The sequence below is a fragment of the Drosophila willistoni genome (assembly GCF_018902025.1).
Source record: "Drosophila willistoni isolate 14030-0811.24 chromosome XR unlocalized genomic scaffold, UCI_dwil_1.1 Seg144, whole genome shotgun sequence".
Classification (NCBI taxonomy): Eukaryota; Metazoa; Arthropoda; class Insecta; order Diptera; family Drosophilidae; genus Drosophila; species Drosophila willistoni.
This window is the reverse complement of record NW_025814057.1, coordinates 5417535-5432769: the sequence shown is the minus strand read 5'-3', so window position 1 is coordinate 5432769 and position 15235 is coordinate 5417535. Positions and strand designations below refer to the sequence as shown.

Genomic DNA, 15235 nt, shown 5'->3' with positions numbered 1-15235 from the left:
CGCCCAGTATTTTTTTTAACGATTTATCGATTATTGTCTATCGAATATCAGCTGCTATGTTAAAATGAAATCGCCAACTCACAATGAGACTGTAAAGCCCAAATGAGACTGGCAACAAAAATCGAGACTGTTAAGTTAAAATGAGACCTCTGTAAAGTTAAAATCTCCAATTCCAATCCAAAACAAGAAAAGAAAAGTTAAAAATTTTATTAAGTGTTCCATTTTGGTGTTCCCGTTCTATCTTGTTGCGTGCAAAGTGCAAAGTGTAATTAAAACAACGAAATTCTTAACCATTTAAAGTTTGTTGACGTCGTCATCGTCTTGTGACTAAACAATCTTTCTATCTGTACTAGCAGCAACGCATTTGAAAAGAAAGTCGTAAAAATATATAGAAATCTATCTGGGGAGGAGTACTCGTCGTCGTCGTCGTCACACACACAAACACACACACACACACCAATAAACATACACTCACACACTCATAAACACACGGATACGGACACCAGCTCAAAGAAACGTCAGCACACACACACATACTCAAACTGCAGCGCATCAACAGCAACAACAACAAAAACAACACCAACAACAAAGCAAAGAAGTTGCAGTTGCAATTGAGGAGCAGGTGAGCATAACAGGGGGGTGGGAGAGAAGAGTAGGGTAGGGTGGGCGGCCGAGTGTAGGTGCACAACTGGGCGTGGATGTGGGCGGGCAGTGACAAACATTTCTCTTGAGGCGCTCTGCTCGTTGTGGTTTTTATTTAGTCATTTTGTTGTTTTAATATAATATACATACAGTCAGCAAAAAAAGTTTAAGTAAAAGAAGATTTTTTGACAAATTTTGATGAAATAGGGCTAAAACAAAAGTAATTGAAATGAAATGAAAATGAATGTGCTAAGATATAATTTATTCAATATTTGGCAACATAAAAGTCTTGAGGTTAATCCATTTTAACATACAGAACAAAAAAAAAAAGCAAATTCATAAAAATAAACAAAAAAATCGAACCAAAAAAGTTTAAGTAAACTTAAAAAAACGTAGCTTAATATATCTTAATACTTAGTTGGGCCTCCTTTTGCAGCAATTACTGCTAGCAGACGTCGATGCATACTCCGTACTAACGGTTTGGTGTCATTTTCGACAATTTTCTCCCACTCGGAACGCAAAACCGACGAAAGGGTAGCTTTGGAGGATATTTGGTGCTTTCGTATCCTCTTATCCAACAAATTCCAGATATGCTCAATAGGATTGAGGTCTGGTGATTGTGGGGGAGTGTGCAATTGCTTGGTATTGTAAAGCAACCATTCCTTTACAAGATACGACGTATGTTTGGGGTCATTATCTTGCTGAAAATAATATGCACCCTCACTTAAATGGAGCTGAGTCGCGCTCTCCTTGAGATTGGCCTTCAAAATTCCTAGATAATGATGTTTGTCCATTTTAGTATCTATAAATACTAATTTTCCAGCACCACTCGTGGCGACACATCCCCAAACCATGACATTTCCGCCGCCATGCTTCACAGTTGGAGTCAAATTTTTCAGCTGTAAAGCAGTATTTGGCTTTCGCCACACTTTTTGAGCTCCATCCGACCCAAAAATGTTAAATTTGGACTCATCACTCCAAATAACAGAGTCCCAAAAAGAATCCGGCTCATTTACATACTTTTCAGCGAATTCTAGTCGTTTTTTCTTATTGACCTCAGAAATTAACGGCTTCCTACGAGGAGTTCGTGCGTTGTACCCTTCCTTGTGGAGCACATTTCGCACAGTTTGCGGATGAACGCTAACTCCAGAGGTGAGAAATAGGTCCTCCTGTATTTTTGGTGCCGACTTTTTTGGATCACTCTTTATAGTACTCAGAATTTGTCGCTTATCTCTGGCACTTAATTTTGAAGGTCGGCCTGATCTGGGCTGAACCTCAAGGCTAGCTGTTTGCCCATAAGATTTTAGAATTGATTGAACACTAGTGGGTGGTCGGCCAATCACTCTGCCAATTTCGGATACACCTTTACCCTCTAAGTACAGTTTTATTATCATTTGTCGCGTTTCTAAAGGTATTTGCTTGCCACGACCCATTATGACCCATTTACGCACACAAAACTGACACAAATGAAATTCCATTGCATAATAACTCAAGAATTTGAAGTAAAGTAAAGGAAAAAAGCAGTTTACCGTTGCAATTTCCGAGAAACACCCAACGGTAAACGGGACAGACGAAACATACTTAAACTTTTTTGGCGTGCTTTTCGTCATTTGGTTTGGTTTTTGGTGCGTAGAAAGAAAATAAAAAAAGGAACTCGGTTCTTTTTCACTCCATTCGTTAATAAATAAATGTCCTAATGTAAAATAATCATAATTTAATAATTTTCCCATTATGGAACGGGTACTAATAGAAATAAAATTAATTTAAGCAGTTTACTTAAACTTTTTTTGCTGACTGTATATAAAAATGTTGTTTTCACTTTTTCTGTTTCCTTTTTGTTTTTGTGGGAATTTCGTACATTTTGTTCTTGCTTTTATGTTTTTGTTTTCAAGTTTTTCCCCCCTCAACACACACTAGAAGGTCACTTCTCTTTTAAATTATTTGATTCGTCCAACTATTAGTGATAAGAATTTCTTGCTTTTGTTTTGTTGTTGTGAGTGTGTGTGTTTTTTTCTTCTCTTTTGCCATTAGTTGTTGATAACTAAAGCCGGTCGCTTAGTCATAGCCCAAAAAAATTCAAGCCAGGTCAATTGGGAATACTGGTTTATGTTGCGGGGGTGTCATCGACGTTAGTAGAGGGTATGGGGCTAGAAAGGGGGGCGGACGGGTCTGGAATTGTCGTTATCGGTGTTTTGTTGTTTTGTAGGGAGCGGCGCTAAGTGAGAGGTTGTGGTGGGAGGGGGGCAGCAATGAGTAATGAATGAAGTTTTTCGCATATTTTTCTGTTTCAATTGTTAATATCACAACTGATGAGTTTTGTGTGTGTGTGTGTAGTTCTGATTATACAAGTAAATCAAATAGTTTGTGTGCCACAAATGAAATCTAATCTCATTTCGGACTCGTTATCACACGCACACACGCTTACAACTGGCGCAAACACACATACACACATGCATACATGCGCGAAGAAACACCTCCACTCACACACACACACACACACACACACACACACACACACTAAGGCCAAATTGTACGCCCGCATTCTCAACAGATGCAACAAACCTATAAAAATGCATATGACAAACGTCGGGGAGAGTCAGTGTGTGTGTGTGTGTGTATGAGAGAGAGGGAGAAAAAGAGGGAGAAGGCCCCCAACAGGCTTTAGGCCCCATAACGTAGCTGCAGATCGTGTTGCACAGTGGAACCAGTGTCAGTGTCATCAAAGTGGACAATATCAACTTAACTAACCTAAGTAATTAAAAAATTCTAGAAAAAGTTAGACTATTTTTAATGCCGAGTTTTTAGTTTTCTATTTATCTCAGAAAATAATCACGACTCAATGTTTCTTTATGAATTTATTCAAATGTATTAGCAAGCCCTTCACATAGAAATGTTCGATTTAACTAACTTTAACTATTGAATTTTATAATATAGACTCTATATAATCCGATTTAACTGATGATTAAACATACATTATCTATCAGGAAACATGAATAAAGATTCAAAATCATATAATAGAGAACCTACACAACCAATAAAGTCATTGCACATTAAATGTTAAAGTTATTAAACATGAAACCATGAATTGACAGTAAATACGATTAAATTTCATGTTAAAACAGTCTCTAGAGAGAGAGGGAGAGAGAGAGAGATAGAAAGAGTGTGTGTCCTTCTAGGCAAAAAATTAGCCGGTTTAATGCAATGCTAGCCCGCTCAACTGTTGTGTATTGTGAAGGGTTAAGGCCAATTCAATGATATTCGCATCTATATGCTAAACGGCAATACTTTAGCTAGAGAGAGAGATAGAAAGAGAGAGGGAAAGAAATAGACAAAGACACAAAGATACACTGCGTAAATATTAGTCTCGTGAATTGTGTGGAATATTTTCGAGTATATACATATATATGTATATACTATAATTGCTATTCAATTTAAAATCAATCTCGTCATCTATCAATTCCATTAGGCACATCAATCTGGCAACAACATTCGTCGTAGTTGGTTTAGTTTGTCGGTTAACTCTAAAAAAAATTGTTTGTTCATTTTGTCCACGTTCGTTGAACCTAATCCTCAAGGCTCTGTTGTTGGTTATTTGAGAAACAAAGTGAATCGCGCAACTCGTTCAATGTTTGTTTTTGCTTAATTTTGTTATTATTGTATCCATACATACACACACACACACAGACACATACATACATACAAACCGTCGTATAGTATGTACTTTTATTTTTGGCAATAAAAATGTCGCCGTCGTTGTCGTTCGTTGTGGCTGAAAGTCAAGTGCACAACACAAAGAAAGCTCCACCAGCTACCATCTCCCTCTGACCCTCTGACACTCACTCTCCTCTCCTCTCCTTTCCTTTCGTCTGTACGGCGGGGGGGTTTTGCCCTCTATTTTCCGAGTTGCCATCTCCCCCTGTCTCTCGCGACTCTCTGTCTGTCTGGCATTTAATTTGTTCAAGTTCAAGCAACCACCAACACAAAAAAAAGTGACCAAGCGACCAATCGAACCACCCACCACATCCCCCAATCCCTTGACCAGAGACGGATCTGTCAGAAAATTGACTGGGGAGTAAGTGATAGCTAATTATCTCTTATCTCTTTTTAACTGAATCTTATCTAGTTATATAGATCATAAGGAGATGTTTTTGTTTCTGAAAAGCAGATGATGAAATCGGGTCACTAGAAACATCTAAAGAATGTCTGAAGCAAACTTTTGCATATAATTGAATTTGGTGTACATTTTGCCCGCATGTCATGTGTTAATCCGGTCCTGTTCTTGTTGAATGTTGCACTTCATTTGCGTAGTTTTGTTTTTGTTTTTACTGACTACATTTAATTGAATTATTTCGCCTTCTTCTTTGACAAAAAAAAAGAAACAAAAACAAAAGCAAAAGAGAAGGGGGAGAGGGAGATGGAGATAAAGAAAGCACAGAGTGTAAACTAAATGAAAACAAACAAACAAATGTTGTAGGAATCTCCTGTTCCCATCCCCATCCCCCTGCCATCACTTGAAATTAATGCCACGCACTGACTGACCATTTACTACAACAGATGATCATCATGATGATGATGATGATGAGCTGGATGCCTAATAATTATGATGATGATGATGATGATGATCAGCACAGCAAAGCGGTCAATGAATTGTTTCTCCTCTTTGCCCCCCCTCTTAGTAACCGCGAAACGGGTTTTTCTTTCATTTACTCCATAAAGTGTGTGGAGAGAGGGGCAAAGAGGAGATACAGTTCAGTTCAGACAAGTCTGAGCTGCTGCTCCATTACGAGTCTTGGATGTTTTGTATTATGCCGGTTGAGCTCCATCTCTCTCTTTCTTTCTCTCGCTCTCTCCCTCGATCTTCATTTCAATATGTGTCAAGTGTGTTTTATTTATACTAAAAACCAACAACAACAATAACAATAATACAATGTTTTGCAGTTATATTAACTGTTTTATTGCCCTTTTTTTTTGTCAAAAATTTCTAAAAAATTAAACAAATGCATATAAATATTTTGAAAAATGTGTGTGTAAATTCATAAAGGAAAAACGAAATGTGTTTATCTTATCAGTTGATGGAATTAGCTTGCAATCTCTCTTTCTCTCATCAAAATGGGCATTTCTCTACTACGTAAAACAACATGATAAATATATATACATATATACAACCTATGGACGTAAATATATATACTTTTTTATGCACACAGATTGTGAATCATTTGTTAGTTTCAAGAACTTTCGCTGTTATTTGATTTTAGTTTAACCAATTCAATCAGTTTGATTTGATTATAATTATATAGTATTTAAAAATAGTTCAACCCACAAACACACACACACACACACATACAGAAAAATCAATGCATTTGCCATTATTTTGTTGCTGGCTTGATGGTTGGTTGGTTGGCTGTTGCTTGTTGTTGTGGTTGTTAACGAATAATGCAACTTAAGCTGCTAAAAAAATTTGCATATTCAGACAGCAGACACTAAAATGTCTGGGGCCCTTGGAATACTCGCCCTTTACTTGGCTTTTATTGCCATCCCCCTCCCCCGTCCCTTTTTTTTTTACCACATTTCGTGTCTTTTGTGATTCCTTTTTGGACTGCTGCACATTTCTTTGGCTTCTTTCCCCTATTTTTGGGGTTAAGTTCAAACAAATTGCATAGCAAATCGGGCATATTGACTATATTAATAGATACCTTTTGTATTAGGCCTTTTTCCTTGATATTTGATGAGGATAGACAAATATATCTAAAGTCTTCATGGTCATTGAAAGTCTCTGTTTCGATTATGAAGATATATAGACCTTGGTAAAGGATTGATTATACTTTTCAAGGACTTTAGAATAATAATTTAGTCATTTTTAATATCCATTTACTATGTCTGCAACTATTTCAATATTAGAGATAATCCTATTGCAGCTATTGCAGTTCTTATCATGATTTATATATAACTTGGTGTTAATTTTTTAGTCGAGGGGTTTGAAATTTACTTTCAATTTGGAGGGGGAATGGAATAATAGGCAAAGGAAATATTTTAAATTGTACTTGCTGCCTGCACAAAAATTTTATTAATATTTGTATTATACACACCCACACACACACACACTTACACACATGCTTACTCTCGCTAACTAACTATCTAGCTATCTCTCTCCATTTCTAACTGTCTCTTATTAACCCTCTTCAGGGCTTAGGATAATGAGAGCATCTAAATTTATTTGCATCATCAACTATTTTCTAGTTTCCTCAGTTTAATTTGTTTCTAAGACGTTTCATTTTTAAAGAGTATTTGCTTAGTCGCTTTTTTCTATTATTGATTTCTCTTTCCGTTTATTCTTTTTTTGTTTGTTTGTTACGTTTTGTTGCACATTTTGTTTGACCGCAAATTGAATTATTTTTTCTATTTAGTCCCTGGACTGGTCTGGTGCGGTTCCGCCTCTAAAGGCAGCAGTGGCTAAAAAAACAATAAAATAATTTTAAAAAACAGCAACAAATAGTTTCACCTACGCAAAGAAAGAGACATAGAGAGGGAGAGAGAGAGAGAGAGAGAGGCTAACGATTATAGTTTCAAATTTTAAAGTTTTAATTTCTATTTGTTATTAAAGCAATTTGCTTTCCCCTCTTAGCCTTTCTTCTTGTGTTGTGTGTGTATGTGTGTGTGTGTGTGCTTAATAAACTATATATATATATATATACAGATATATGTTTATATGTACATATCCACTGTATATATTCAATATAAACTTTAATCTATATGTAATATTTTCTTATACTATGTATTTTGATTGTATTTATCTTGTATCTCATACTCTTAGCTTGCTTTGGAGCACTTATACAGCAAAATAATAATAAAAACAAAAAACCAAAAAACAAAAGCTAAAACAGAATCTCTAGCAAACTCAGAAAAGCAAAAGCAAACGCAAAACGCAAAAACAAAAACTCAAAACCCAAAACCCAAAATCGAAAAAGTTCTAAAGTTTCGATAACAAAATTGAACAATAACAAAAAGCAAAACTATAGCAAAGTAAAAGCAAAGTCAAACGCAAACAAAAACTACAGAATAAAAAAAATTAAGAAAACAATACAATAAAGAGTAAGTCTCAATGTTTAATCACAATTCTCATATAAATATTCTTTTATCTTTCTCTTTTCTTTTTTTTTCGTACACTAAGAAACGCAAAACAAGAATAATAAAAATAATATTACATCCATACATAAATAATTAGATACTTATGTAGTTTTTAAACAAAAAAAACAAAACAACCTAATTTGATTTTTATGTTAAAATTTATGGTATATAACACATCATAAATCTATATATATATCTATGTATATGTATATATATATTTACTTAATTGGACTTCCTTTTGTGTTGTCGTGTTTGTTTTTCTGTTCTGATTTTGTAGCCTGAAATATAATGCATAAATATCTTTTCCTAATCTTCCCTCTCTCCTCTCCCCAATCTCCCAACCAACCCCCCACACTCAGTTACTCCTGCATAAAGTAAACCCGAAATTTATTTCAAAAACAAAACTAATTATTACCAAATAGACAAAAATATTTTCCCAATATTTATTTCTCCAAAATCCAAAATTTTTTCACACCAAAAATTGATTCCAATCTCAGATTTAAAAGCAACAAAAAAAAAAAAAAACCAAAACGTTTTAAACAAAAGTCAAGAAAAAAACGCATAGATACTAGCAACAACCTGTTTCCTTGTGGTCCTGGTCCAATTTTTCCTCCTGAAAACTGAATTTCAAGCATTTTGGGTAGACATGTTAAAATCCTCTTTTATTCTTTTCGTCACACAGTGAGAAAGCAAAAGGACGATATGCAGGTCAATGTTGCCGGACTACGCAGAAACATCAAGAACCTTGCGCATAACTATTCCGATGCACAGGTGAGTAGATGAGACTCTAAATTGGGGATCGATTCGATTTAATTCTGCTGCTCTCTCCCTCTTCCAGGTTAAGGTACGCGAAGCTACCTCAAATGATCCATGGGGTCCTTCGGCCACCATTATGGCGGAGATAGCCGATTTGACGTACAATGTGGTTGCCTTTTCGGAGATAATGCAAATGATATGGAAACGTCTGAACGATCATGGCAAGAACTGGCGACATGTCTATAAGGCACTCATACTGTTAGAGTATTTAATCAAAACGGGCACCGAGAAAGTTGCCCAGCAATGCAAGGAGAACATTTTTGCCATACAAACACTGCGCGAATTCGTCTACTTTGAGGAGGGCAAGGATCAGGGCACGCATGTGCGGGAGAAGGCAAAGCAGCTGGTGAATCTGCTCAAAGACGACGAGCGGCTGAAGAACGAGCGTGTTAAGGCACTGAAAGCCAAGGAGCGTTTTGCTCAGCATCCAAGTGGATTTGGCAGCGATGGCTATATTGATGGGCCATCGCAAAGGGACATGCCGCCGGGATGGCAGGAGGAACCGCCAAAATCCCTGTCGGAACTGGAAATGGTTAGGCCGCAGACGGCAGGCGAGGAGGAATTACAGTTGCAACTGGCCATGGCCATGTCGCGCGAAGAAGCCGAGCAGGAAGAGGCCAAACGGCGGAGCGATGATGTGCGATTGCAGTTGGCCCTTAGCCAGAGTGAGCAGGACTTCAAGTGAGTGCGAAATTAATCTCCCCATTAATGCATCGACTTAAACAGAGCTTTTCCATTTTAAGGGATGACAGTGGACGGCCCATTCCTGGTCCTCAGAAGAAGGAGGAGCCACAGCAGAGCCATCTGCTAGATCTGCTGGACATTTCATTGGGCGCCACAAGTATCTCGGGTCCACCTTTGGGCGCTGCTGGCGGCGCCCCACCACCCGTTGTAGATCCATGGGCAACATCGGCACCACGAGCGCCTAGTCAACTCTCAGACCCCTGGGCGGGTGGCAATGCCGCGTCGGCCCAAGTAGATCCCTGGCATCCGTCGGCTGCTCCGCGTACCATAATGGGTGCCGGTGTGCCAATGAGCTCGGCTCCCGCCAACGATGCCTGGGGCATGCGTACACAATCACCTTCCGTGGCCTCCGGTTCATCAAACGAGGGCTGGTTGCAGACCAATGGCAATGCGAACCAAAACGGACGGGGAGCCACTCCGGGAGTCGGAGCAGCGGCGCCGGCGGTGGCGGTGGCGGCGGCTCCCATTGATGCCTGGCTAACGAAATCCACAGCTGTCAGTGCCTTGGCTGCAGCTCCAGTAACCGCGAATAATGGCAGCACGACTGCCGATCCTTGGCTGGCAGAGCAAGCATCGGCGCCAGCTCAAGCCACATCAGCGGATCCTTGGGCGCCAGGAGCGGCCACTCAGGCAAGTTCCTCAACGGCTGAAGATCCCTGGAAGTCCTTGGGTGGCACAGGAGCCGTTAAGGTACCACTACTACCTTCCTACTCAACTTAAATGCTTATCCTAACTTTGGTCTTGCAGAAACAATCACCGGACTTTGATGAATTCGATTTAATTACCAATCGCAACAAAAGCTCCGAACTGGGAAATTCCAATGCCTCCAATAACAATAATGGTTGGATACAAAACGATTCCCCCCCAAATTATTAACATAGTCTAACGGTCTCTCTCTCTCTCCCTCGCTTAGCCTCTCTGCTCGACGATATGGATCCATTATCTGCGAATTACGGCAACGGCATCGGCAGCAGTAGCGGCAGTTCTGTCCATCCTTCCACTGGAGCCACAGCAAAGAAACCACTGAAAGATGCACATTCGTTCCTTGGCGAGAACTCGGCGCTGGTTAATCTGGATAATTTGATTAAGCCGATTGCCCCGCAAACACAATCAGCCAATGCGCCAGCCTACAATCCCTTCAGTGATACCGTGATGCCACCCAAAACGAATCTATTCCAGCAACAGCAGCCAGCCGTAAGAGCTATCATTGAGCCGTGTAATATATGGGAATCCAAATGATAATAATTTTCCTCTCCCGCTTCTCACCAGGTGCCGTCCATTAATCAACTGAAACAACAGCCACCTTTTGCAGTCAATATGAATAAAGATCCTTGGGCGCCAGTTATGAGTGGTGCCGCCTCTCAGGTGAGTGTCCTCTGCTGTTGATTTGGATTTGGATTGTGCGAGGAGCGTTTTTTAGGTTATAGGGATTTGTTTTTTTTTTTATAACTTTTAGTTATTATTTTCTTGAGGTTATCTTTCTCTCTCTCTCTCTCTCTAATTTCTATTATTTCTGCTTTAATGTATTCAAACATTTTGTTTCTTAATCATCATTTTCCTTTGCATTTTGGTTCTATTATGCTTTTCTCTCTCTCTCTCTGTTCCTCTCTTGTAACTTGTATTGTGATCCAAAACTGTTGCATGTTGCATCCCGCAGGCCAAGTTGCCGCCACCAGTGCGACCCACCAGCCTGAATTTGGGCATGGCGGCGACAACAATGGCAGCCCCTAATCCTCCTCTGCCTCCTCCTCAGAAACTTCAATCGCTTGAAGAATTTCAAATGCTTAATGCATTCAGTAATCCTGGCAAACCTATCCATCAAGTCCATCTCCCCCATTCACAGACCAATATGCAGGTTTATGCAGGTAATCCCTACAACAACAATGACAACAATTCCTACGGTGGTTCGTTAATCGACTATAGCAGTCCAAGCCCTGGCATTGATAGCATACGCAATATGGAGATATTCAGCGAGACGACTCATTATCCTCAGCAGATGCAGCAGCAGCAGCGTCCTTATTTCAATAGTCCCACAGCAAGTGCTCCAGTTTTAGCTGCTACTGATGATCATCATCAATATCAATACAATAGCAATAACAACAACAACAACAACCACAACCACAATAGCAGCAACTATGGCTCATCTGGAATCTATTCAAGCTATGTGTCCAGCTATACTAGCGCCCTCTCCGACTCATTAGCTGAAACTCCGGGCATAACCATATCGCCATTGGGCTTTGAGGGATATTCGAATACCAACAATATAAATACCAACCAAACCGCCGATCATCATTGCAAGTTGGAAGTGAGTCGCCTGCCAACAAAACGCCCAGCAGGGCATCGTTAGAAGTTGTGTTGAAATGTGCTAAAAGGCTTCTACTTATATTAGTTGTATATAGCGGGAGGGGATGATACCCTTGCAGGGGAAGATATGATCAACTAATTTTGGGACTCTTTTGTCTGCTCTCCTTACGTAATACCTGCTTGTCAATAATGTATATATAAATCTTCATTCTCAACGAGATTTTGAGACTATATTCAACACCAGATTCTTAGTTCGAGTTTAACTCTTTGTCTCTAACTCAGTTGACTTCATCCTTGTCTTTTCGTTTCCCAATAAGTCTCTATTTCTGATTCTTTCTTTTGATTTAATGATATATTTTCAATCGATAAGTTATGTATGGAGGGAGATTCTTTGCTTTTTTTTCTATGATACTGCAAGAGTATATTAAATTTCGGTTTGCCGAATTTTTGTTTTATAGTTTCCAGTTGATATCTTTTGTTTGTTGTTTCTCTTTTTATAGTTTCTTAATTTTGTCGTTGTTGTTTTTTGATGAATTTTGCGTTGTTGTTGTTTTGCTTTGTTTTCAGTTTTCCCTAAGCAACCTAAACTCGCTAAAGATATTTGCTTTTGCTCTTTTTTTTTATTTGGCAGAGGGGAATGAAATCGATAATCAATCAATATCTTGCGATTTCCGTACGATTTCATTCCCTGCTTCCATTACTGTACATACAAAATAAACATAAACATATACAAATAACTAAAAAAAAAAACAAAAACCAAAAACAAAAAGCAGCCTCTTCTAGCTGATCATAATCGTTTTCTAATTGTAGCCAACAATGGAGGCTTGGACGCTTAAATAAAACAATAAGCAAATTATTGCAAATGGGTAAACTGTTTTTTCGAATGTGTGCATGCTCTGCTTTTCTATCTCTATATGTCGCTCAACTAACAAACAAACAAACACAAATAAACAAAAAACACTATTTAATAACATTCAACTCACTCACTCTCCTATTCGACGACTAATGTACCCATTTTTTGGGGCCAATCAGTAGTTTTATTTTTCTCTGCTTTAACCAATTTGCTAAAGTAGTTTGACAATTTGTGGTATATCTATCTGCATGTAGCTAGTAGTTGGCCAATAAATAGAAACCAACAAAAACAAAACCACCTTTCCATTGATCATCATCGATCGATGCTTAAGTGATAAGAGAGACAACCATTCTAATTCGTATATTTTGTTCTCCCTAAACAAACTATTGCAGCAGAACAACAATATGCCTTGGATCCAGCCCGAAGCAGCAGCAACAAATCCATTTTTGTCATAAACAATAAACTAGAGAGAGACAGAGACACACAAACGCGGGACAATGAAGAAGAAGAGTACCAACAACGACAGCAACTGCAATCAGCAACTAAAACGGCAACGGCAAATACCAACCATCTCTAACTAACACACACACACACACATACATACAATAGGCATGGGGCACATGTGGCAAGGCAAGGATGATGATGATGTGGAGGAGCCAGAGAGAGGTGGTTGTGTGTATCCAGTGCTGCAATATCATCTAAACTAGCAACAGCAACAACAACAATAATAACAAAGGCAAATTTCAAGAGAAAATATGATTAAATTTAAAAATAAAATAATGTGTAAGCAAGTATTATTAAACTGTAAAATATGTGAGGTGTGTTGTTGTATAATCTGTATAAGAGAAAGAAGGATACATACCGATATGACAAAGCAGGACAAGGGTCAGGGAGCAGTGATAGTGGGCAAGATAGAAATAAAAGGAGAGAGGTTGCAGCACCACAATGCCCACACTTCCATCAGCACCACCAACACCACCACCACCACCATGCCACCACAGCAAGAACAACAACAACAACAACAAGTCAACCAGAAATTTATATGTTTAATGCAATTTGCAATAGCTATGATTTATTTATTACATATATACCTATATATAATTATTTCCGATAATTAATTTAATTGAATTATGAATATTGATTTAAACTTTACATTCAATTTTGTGTGTTGCTTGCCGCTTAGTCTGTGTCTTATTAGAAAAAAACAACAACAAAAAGGGTTGGCCAAAAACCAAAACCGATCAACAACAAATCAATAATGCAACTGGGCCTACGAAAAAAAGAATGAAAAACCACAACAAAAAAAAAAAAAAAAAATGATAAAATTGTTATATATATAGCTTTAAATTTTTGCATTGGTGTAACTAAAACAGCAACAACAACAAAAGATTGAACAAGAACAACAAAAGAAAACAAAAAGGAAATGAAAAAGAAAAAAACGTGAGCAAATATCTATTTGTATGTGCTTGTAATTGTAAAATATCTATTTATATTTAATAATAGCTTTCAATTATTATTACTATATACATTTTTTTTTATATATATATTATGTGCGTGTGGCAACAACAAACAAGAAATCAACTATTTAAACACATATTTTCTTGATATTTCCTTAGTGGTTTTTCTTTTTTCCTCCTCTATACATATTTGTAGTGTTTTTTTTTTAGATTTTTTTTTTTTCTGCTGTTGAAACATATTATATTATGTCAACTAGATTCAATTTTACAAAATGATGCTGATGATGATAAAAACGATTAATAATTAATGAAAAACATATTGTCTAGCAAGAGAATTCGTTTGTTCAATGTTCAGTTGAGTATGGATATATTGAAATCGCATTTAACTGTACATTGAGGAAAAGGGTTCCAACAAAAAAAAAAAAAAAAAATAAGAAAATAATGAAACAGAATGGTATACATTTAGGTTAGAATACGTAAACAATTGTATAAGCATAATTTAATGATAACAAAATATACATAATATATATATATATATTTGTGTATATGATGATACATGCTTAAGAGATTTACATAATTAGCTAAACACACACACACACACACACACAGAAACACGCTGATAACACTTACAAACCATGCGACTCTATACAATTATATATACATACATATGTATATGGTATGTGTTTATATATAAATCCATATAAATGTAGGGAAACAAAACATATATACACTTGATAAAATGCAAATTTTTAAGCATATTTTCATATATTATTAAAAATTTTATTTTAACACAAAAAACCAAACGAAAACGTAAACAAACAAAAGAGTCAAATGTAAAACGTAAAAGTCAAACGATATGGAATGCCCCGCATTGCACAACCAAGGTGCTAACCACCAGCAGCAGCATCACCCACCACACACCACACACCAATATGACCGGCAGGAGCTCCGCCTGCCATGCGAATGAGTCTCGAGTGTTGAGTGTGCCAATGCCTGGCAGCAGGCATCACTTGACAGGCGGCGGCAGCAGCAGCAACAACAGCATTCAACACTTTGTTGGAACAACTGAGAGATGGAGGACGGCAGCACGATTATGTTAATTTCAGGGGCCGCCAGAGTTTAACATTAACGGAGCACGCCCACTGCATATGGCATATGGCATTGGTGATATTTTTCGGCAACCAGCTGGGATGGGGATGGGGATGTGGGGATGACGATGATGATGGGATCATTGAGATGGGGCTGGGATGAGAGGATATGAATGGATGTGGATGTGGATGTGGATATGTTGCGC

At 37.9% G+C, this 15235-nt stretch overlaps 1 protein-coding gene across 11 annotated transcripts; it reads left to right on the top strand.

The window, feature by feature from the left end:
- Positions 1-437: 437 nt before the first annotated feature.
- Positions 438-13643, top strand: LOC6639086 (epsin-1). Of its 11 annotated transcripts, none has more exons than XM_047012196.1 (11): positions 438-622; positions 7454-7731; positions 8450-8538; positions 8606-9264; positions 9327-10017; positions 10075-10168; positions 10241-10521; positions 10597-10692; positions 10985-11632; positions 12442-12497; positions 12880-13019. In XM_047012196.1, coding segments are annotated over exons 2-10 (2589 nt in total). In that variant the 5' UTR covers positions 438-622; positions 7454-7730; the 3' UTR covers positions 12472-12497; positions 12880-13019. The 11 variants fall into 11 exon arrangements, with proteins under 11 accessions (XP_046868152.1, XP_046868151.1, XP_046868153.1 ...); XM_047012195.1 differs by having other exon boundaries at positions 12877-13019; XM_047012197.1 differs by lacking the exon at positions 12442-12497 and having other exon boundaries at positions 9327-9957; positions 12877-13643.
- Positions 13644-15235: the final 1592 nt, after the last annotated feature.